This window comes from Scomber japonicus, chromosome 14 (genome assembly GCF_027409825.1).
Source record: "Scomber japonicus isolate fScoJap1 chromosome 14, fScoJap1.pri, whole genome shotgun sequence".
NCBI classification, from domain to species: domain Eukaryota; kingdom Metazoa; phylum Chordata; class Actinopteri; order Scombriformes; family Scombridae; genus Scomber; species Scomber japonicus.
This window is the reverse complement of record NC_070591.1, coordinates 25,691,492-25,699,563: the sequence shown is the minus strand read 5'-3', so window position 1 is coordinate 25,699,563 and position 8,072 is coordinate 25,691,492. Positions and strand designations below refer to the sequence as shown.

General features: G+C 39.6%; 1 protein-coding gene across 1 annotated transcript; it reads right to left on the bottom strand.

The window, feature by feature from the left end:
- Positions 1 to 2,715: 2,715 nt before the first annotated feature.
- On the bottom strand, positions 2,716 to 7,828 carry ttl (tubulin tyrosine ligase). The gene is made up of 7 exons (XM_053332944.1): positions 7,105 to 7,828; positions 6,824 to 6,902; positions 6,476 to 6,708; positions 6,156 to 6,291; positions 5,779 to 6,048; positions 4,558 to 4,701; positions 2,716 to 4,321 (listed from the first exon to the last, which is right to left on the bottom strand). Exons 1-7 carry the CDS (start codon positions 7,271 to 7,273, stop codon positions 4,117 to 4,119), a joined length of 1,236 nt encoding a protein of 411 aa, XP_053188919.1. The 5' UTR covers positions 7,274 to 7,828; the 3' UTR covers positions 2,716 to 4,116.
- Between the last annotated feature and the right edge of the window lie 244 nt (positions 7,829 to 8,072).

Below are 8,072 nucleotides of genomic sequence, written 5' to 3'. Positions count from 1 at the left end.
TATGCAAAACGTTTGATCCAAAGAACACATTTGAGACCTGAACAAAAATCGTATTTGATCAAATGGTCATACCAAACGGACACATGGAAATCCTCCTTCATATTCCAGCTGGTTGGTGTCTGGGTCGTTGCAAATAACACAACTGCAAATGTGTATAGTCTGCTGTGGAGATGACTTTTCTCTTGGGCCCCAAAATCTAACAATAGCTTAATTTATTTTACAAATCCATGTAAAATGATTTCTGCAAATAAACTGTGTACGTGGGAGAAATGTTAGAACTTAACAGGTGAAATGAGTCCAAGAAAGCCTCACAAATAAAGTCCTCCACCACTTGAGGGCACAATAGGACAAAACTTGTCTGACTGTAAGAGAATCAGAATTGGGGAGTTGAATAAAGAAAAGCAGAGTGGAAACAGCAGGAGATTATTATATTATATGTGTGCATGTATTGTATGTGTGTAGTGTATATGTTTGATGCATACTTACACATACATATGTGGACGTCCTCCATTACACGTGGACTCTTTCTTCAGATTGAACAGTAGAAGTATATTATTGCACTGAAAAGCTCATTTTTCACTGACATCATGTTGATCTTCACAAGAGCAGATTCATACAAACCTGATGGATTGTTGTAGTGGGAAACATTTATAACTGCATACCTGATGGAAACCCCTGACTCTTTATCAGTGAGTTACTGCTTATAATTGTCATTTTTTTCCATTACTGTTTCCATTGCTCTCTTCTCTTAAGGCAGTTTGATGCATTTATCTAGTAATAACATCTACATTATCTACAGAAAAGGACACATTAGCATAACATCACAGACACACAAACAACTGAAGCAAAATTGAAGCAAAAACTGAACATTTATTACAGGACTGTTGTATTACATCAATCTTTACATGTTTTTTTCAGTTTATTATCCACAAGCTCACAGCCCAGATAAACTAAAGCTTCCCTCATCTTGTTCAGTGTTGCTTTGTTGCCAGAAGAAATATACGGATATTAAAGAAACAGTCCAACATTATTGGATAAAGTACTTTTGTTTTCCATTTTGATGAGAATATCAGTTTCAAGTGAATCAAGTAGACGGCTTAGTGTAGAAATGTATGCATGACAGAAGCTCCATGATGTTTTTGTTTTTTTATTCTAGTAATATTGTTTCTGATAAAGACAAATGCTCATGCAAGATTCTGAATAAAACATCACCTATAAACAAAAACACAACACACACACACACATCCCTCTGAATATGACACTTGCTTTTAAGATCATGTTGGCCAATTAATGCGATAATGTCCAGATTGCAGCAACTACAAAACATTATTAGACAGTGAAAATACAGCAGGATTTTTTTTTTCTTTGGTAAAAGATGAGGAAATCTAAGAAACATCAAAAAATAGTATAGAATATGAAACACATGAGAGGAAACATGGTAATAAAAAATAATGAGTCACATGTGCAAAGAAACTCTGAATAAGAGGAAACGACATCATTGTATCTAAAAGAGGTCTAATAATAAAAACGAGGCAAATTCACTTCAATACAAACAAACAAATGAAGGTGCATTTAAATGCTGGAGGACCATTGCTTCTTTTTTTTTATCAATATGCAATTCCCTCTAAGGCACCCTTCCCTTTGATGGAAAGCATTTCCCTACAAATTCAACTTAAAAAAAATACTGAAAGTTTGCTTTTGATATTTCCAAAACAAAATCAGCAGTCATACCTGCATCCCATCTATCAACACAATCATGACATGACTTTATCTACTTACATTATATTCTATCTTTCCAAACCTTCCTTTCATCTAGAACAGGGTTGTGTAATACTGAGCGTAGCACAAATGGATTCATATTTTCCACTTTTCTTTTTCATAGAATAATAATAAATTCATGTTGGCGTAACCTACCCTGTAACTATTCCATCTCTCTGACATTCGGCACATCACGCAAACTTATTATCGTCAGCCACTTAAACATCCTTCATTCTTCAGAGTTATCTTGTAAACACAAATACACAGTGATTAAAACGTAAGTAAATGCTCTTATGGTGTCCCTTAACTTATGAAACTCAAGACATGAGAAGCGAAGCCTCGGCGCATATGAAATGAGGTTAAAAGAGAGGAACAGCGGGGGGAGTAGTGGAATGATAACACGCCTACCTAATAATCCTCCTGTAGTGATTTATTATGTTAAATGAGTGTAGTTAAACTTAAATGAGCTGCTGGAAACGCTATGGTTGAATTTCAACGTGAAAAGTCGCCACTGAGGAGCATGAAATCAACTATCTTACTGTCACAAGCTAATTTAAAGTTTCAGGTCTACAGGAACAAGTTTGCATTCCTATTTCAACGCACGGTAACATAATAAGTTTGGACACGAGTCATCTAGGACAGCTACAGCTCTACAAGGTCTCACCTATTCACAAAGAGGCCTACAGTCAAAAGAAAAATTGAGTAAAATAGGTTAGTGACCCCATGAAATAGAAAAAAATATCAGTCATTCATGATGAGAAATGTTTATAATACTTATTAAAAAATATGCCAACTGGAGACATGATTAAACACCAGTAGTAACTGAAAGAAAAGGCAGTGATGAGATAAAGATCTGTGTCTGTATACTGTGACTTTCTCCTCTTGAAAGGTAGCTGGATTCACAAGATCATAACATCACGAGATACCGTGAGAACCCAGCTGCCTCGTAAGGTGATAGACAGATGGCTCATCCAATCACCTGCCCAGAATTTTGTTCAACGTGCTCGCCCTTTCCTAAATAGTTTTCATGGACGACTTCTCGGCTGGTTCAGTGATGTTCTGGGGGTGCTGCTGACTTCTCTTTGGTTAAAACATAATTTGATAGAATGACAGTATAAATTGCGGCATGTTTTGTCATCGTCGGGTTTTCCTTTCACGCAAAAATGTTGTTTATGAGGTCAAGTTTCATTTCATGGGGCCGTAGTAACACACTTTGTACAATCTACTCTACTTGCATTTCAAAAAACAGTTCAAAAATCCATACACATGTCGACAACACTTAACAATTTACAGTCTAGCTTTTCACGGAGCAGGAAAAGAAAATAAAGAAAAAAGGTGTTGGATGTGGTATGAGGATGCAAACGTCTACATGCTTTCACAAAAACATGCTCTCTTTCTAATGAAGAACAAACCTTAAGACGTGTTCAGCTGTAAACAACTGAGAACAGAGGCTAATACTTCGTGTGAGAGTTTCCCTTACTGCGATTGAGAGGTCAAAAGGTCAGTGACACTTTGGCGGAGCTCGTTGGGACGGGTTTAAACGTGGGATTCCCAGCTGAAGGACGGCCTCCCCTCCTCACTAATGCCCCCTCGTTTCCCCCCCCGATGTAAATAATATGTAGTGTCCCAACCGTCCAGTGAAGAGCAATGTTGATCTTAACATGTTGAATGTTTATCTCATCAGACACGTTGGGTTAGTGTGTTAGTCTTTAGATGGTTAATCATATCTATCACAGCCTCTTAACTGCTAGCTGTAATAAATGAAAAAGATTCAAAGAATAAGAGAAAAGAAGTGTCTGATGAGAAAATTAGCATTCAAAACTCCACAAATTGACTAAGCTCTCAAATATCAACGTGTCTATTTTATGTTCATTCTTATGGACTGACCTGACCGATAGACATATATGGATGTATTGAGCAACAGTGCAAAGGCTTTTAGAACAAGTACAAGTCACGCTAATAGAGCAAGCTATAACTGGCAGTCTTTTTTAAGGGAGCATGGTTGGAAATGTAAGGCACTACAGTCTCAGTTGGAGCGTCTCTGCATCTTTCAGACCTTCATTCTGTTTGGGGAGAAACTGGTGGTGGTGGAACTGAGACAGAAGGGCGTCTGTCCTCGTTTGGACCTCCCAGAAAGTTTGTTTATCAGTTCGCCGCCATCTCTAGATTCATAATATGCATAATCAGAAGAGCGGAGATCGTTTCCGCAGATCGGTGATTACCATAAAAAGAGAGACTTCCTCCGGGTATGACAGGCAAGGTACAATTAAAGGCATGTGCTACTTCTCAGGTGGAGTTTTAGGTGTGAGGACAGAGCATGGAAGAAGCTTCTAGTGCGGAGGAGACGAGTGTGTGTGCTTACAGCCGAGTGAAAGGGCCCACGTGGAGGGGCCCTCTCAGTTTGGGGGAGGAGCAGTTGGTGGAGTTGGTGATGAACGTGGAGGACGGGGAGGAGGAGTAAGGAGAAGAGGAAGCTGATGAAGAGTCGCCACCGTTGTTCAGGGTGAAGACGCTGGAAATAGCCACATCCACAATGCCCTGACAGAGCTCTGGGTATAGTTTCCTGGGGGAGGAAGGGATAATAAGAGAAGCTAAATTCAAATGCTCAGCTTTTAAAATAATAGAAACTTTCTGAAAGAAAAACAAACACACATTCCAACAAAGACACAGGATAATTTCAGATAATTCAGGTCCTATCTTTTGAAATCCATTCAAAGATAGTTTCCATCCTATTGTAAAAAGAAGCCAAAATGAAATCCTAAAAATACTATTTTTTAACATGCATCTACTGGTACTGACTGTGCACAGGCTGGAGCTCCATTGATCTCAATGAGCCACACTTTGAAGCTCTCGTCGACCATGAAATCAAATCCAAAGAGCTGGAAGCTCTGGTAGGACAGGTGCTTGGTGCTGATCGCCGGCTCAATGCATGACAGACAGCTCCTGTAAAACCAGACAGTAAAATCTATTTCAACATTTTCATCTTTCATATTCCTCATGTGCATAGTCTCAAGCTGCTTTACTCTTTACATTTATAATGCCTTATTACCAACTTGTCAGTCATCTAACAAAGACCAAAATGACTTAATGCCCTGTCCAATCATTTCAGTAGAGCTAAACCTAATAATTATGTTCATTATGGACTGATTAGCTGATTAATTTCTCAATGAATGGTTTGGTCTTTAAAACAACAGGAAACTGTGAAAAATACCCATCTGAACCTGAACATATTGAATTTACTCTAATGTTAAACAATGGGCTCACAGTCTTTCCAAGTGTGTCTTCAAACAGCAGTGTCTATATGAACACTAGAAGAGGTTTCCTCTCTATAACCATTCATGAAGGGATCTGCTAATGGCTAGTATGAAAAGGAGGGATGATTACGGAAAGAAAAACCCATTTCAATGTTAATTTGGGCATCGGACTATTAATCTTAACCAACGATAAGCAGCAAATGGTCTCATTTCAGAAGTTGAAACCATCAAATGTTTGGCATTTTTGCTTGAAAGCTGACTTAAACAATCCATTATCAAAATAGCTGCCAATTAATTCTCTGCTGATTGACTAATCTATGAATCGACTGATCCTTACAGCTCTACGCTAACAAAATGAATACAAAACATTTCAAAGCAGCATGAAGTAATCACCAATCTTTGTGCTGTACTGTAGACCCAACAATAATGTCTATTAAAGAGGTGATAATCCACAGTCCAAAAAACACTTTGTTATACCATAGTAATACTAAAATGATTTTGTCAGTTGTTTTATCTTCAGTCATACTGCAGTTAAAATGCCCTCAAACTACATCAAAGACAGGAGATCATCTAATGTTGCACCTGTTAACCTTGGTGTTGGTTTGCAGCTGTCTAAAACAAACATGAAACATAACAACTCAATCTACATGTGTCTGTTTCTGTGTTTGGATATGAAAACAATATATTCATTTAAAAGTAGTGAACGCAGACAGCCATTAATCCCTGCATCAGCTGTTACCTGACAATTAAATCAAGAGGGACCTACTTTATGATCTGCTTGATCTGAGGTAATATGGTGGTCTCCAGGGTGACATTGTGAGTGTTCAGCAGGTACACCCTGAACTCGTCAAAGAACATCTCGTTCCCCTCCTCATATCGTCCGTAGTTCTGCGAGTGCTCCTTCTGGATGCAGTGGTTGGTCAGGTGGCTGGTCATGTCCTGGAGGTCAGAGCTGTTGTAGGGCTCGGAGGAAGTCCGCAGCACGCCCTCCCGGTATAAATAGATGTTGTAATGATGGTCCACAAGCACCCAGCTCCTGGTAATAGCATAACATAAACCAGAAGAACACATTTAGCACATGAGTGATAAAGTCCAGACAGACTTGGATATTTTTTGATGGAGTTTTAAACATGAAAAACTTGCCTGATGTCAAATTTCCGATGTCCTGGCTGCAGAAGTAGAGGTTTCTCTAAATACTTCTGAATAACATGAACCTGTCCCTGATTGTCAATATACTCCAGCAGCTGATTAGCATCATGGGATATCAAAATACCAGCACCTGTTGCAATAAATCATAATATGTTAAGATGCCACACCCTAAACTGCAGAACTCTTTAAAGATCTTTTTAAAATAGACTGCATCATCTTTTCAATTCAATTTAATCTAAGAAAAACATTATAAAGAGAGCGTCTGATTTCATCGATTGGATTTGTACCAATGTAACTTGAGTATTAGATTTTACCTTTAGCTCCAGCAGATGACTTGGCTATCCACACTGTTCCCTCCTCACTTTCTTTTTTAGTGTGATAGGAGGCCAAGAAAACTTCACGCTCATCAGTCTTGGGATTGTTCTTCAGATGGCTGATGCCGTTAGAAGCTGGAGCCACAGGAGTGTTGAGGTTAGTGGGATAGATAATGTAAGATTCTGGGAACCAGTTACAGGAGTCGGACAGCTCTGGGCTGGTCTTTATGAGCCTGGCGGTGAAGAAGGATAATGGTCAGCTAATGTAATCCCCATTGAATAATTTACTTACAGAGAAACGCATTACATAAGATATTGATTTTTTCATTTAACAAGCCAGAAACACACTTGACCAAAGATGCCTTCCTGCACAGCTTGTCTGCCCCTCTGTAGTAATTCACCAGTTGCACCAGTCCTGGTTCATGACCTGTAAAAAGTCCAAGAAAAAAAAAATCATAATGCATTCAAATAGGCCTACACTGCATATTTCAATGAAGGCCACTGGCTGGGATACATCTTCCAACAGGAAGCTGGAGCAAGCAGCCGTGCACAGTCACAGCAGCTGTCTCATCCTGAGTGGGTGGACATAAACTATAACAAAATGCGAAGTAAGAAAACACACAGCTTACCTAGACGTCCAAAGGGTAATCTGTTCCGTTCACCGAGCATCAAGTTGAATCTGGGATTGTCTCTTTTCAGCCTCTTCCACTGTCCAGTCGAGAGGAGGATTTTGGAAACTTCTGCATAAACAGTGCTGTTGTCATCACGGGTGACAAAGGTATACACAGGGGAATTCATTGTGGCACAATAGACAGTGGTTGGGGGGGTGGGAGGGGATCAAACAATAAAACAGCTAATAAAAGGACTTTGTTGCTAGTTGTGATGCTGTCTGGTTGGCTCTGCAGCAGACAGACTGGTCAGGGTTATCTCCTCGGTCCGTGCCATGATGATGAGTCAGTCATATCCTGTCCACGTTTCACCCGTTCACTTAATATCCACTTCAGACGTCAGAGGCTATAGCTATAAGGTTACAAAACATGTCAACATATGAAGGATAGTAGTTTCTTGTTGCCCGGCAGACAGGGCTCCTCCAGTGTCCTCAGACAAGGGTGTGACTGCTTGCTGCTTGCTGCTACCGGCTCCTGCGGCTGGTCCCGTCTGGATTTACATCCCGTCTCCGGTGTAGCTAACAAGCTGCGACCGTTGTTAGCAACTTTTCCGGTGTCCCTCCTCAATAAAAGTCCTCCTCGATAATGAATAGGAGGAAACGTAAAGTCACTTGCTAGTTAGCTATACAGTATCACATACGCAGCATATTTGAGTGTGTTTTCATTCTCTGGAAGCTCCGCAGCCACTGCCGTCCACTGGCGACAGCATAAACACAAAGCTCCACGGCTCTGGTTAATGTAGTTTTTGTGTCCCCTGATATGCCGCGTAGTTCGTCATTTGTGTTTCTTTTATGTCTTAAAAATAAAGAAAGACGAGTTTGAAAAATTGTTTATAAATATGTTAAAATATGTTTGAAAAAGCATGTTCATTGTAATTCAGTGTCCAGTTGAATTTTTAAAGTACACACGAACTGCATTTCCCAGAATGC

Bases quoted from the DNA above. Each gene is read 5' to 3' on its own strand.
- ttl (XM_053332944.1), bottom strand. From the start codon at position 7,273: ATGAATTCCCCTGTGTATACCTTTGTCACCCGTGATGACAACAGCACT. The intron at 6,709-6,823 runs GTGTGTTTCTGG...CTTCACCGCCAG, and splicing joins AGGAAGGCATCTTTGGTCAA to GCTCATAAAGACCAGCCCAG. The intron at 4,702-5,778 runs GTAGGTCCCTCT...CTGGTTTTACAG, and splicing joins CAGATCAAGCAGATCATAAA to GAGCTGTCTGTCATGCATTG.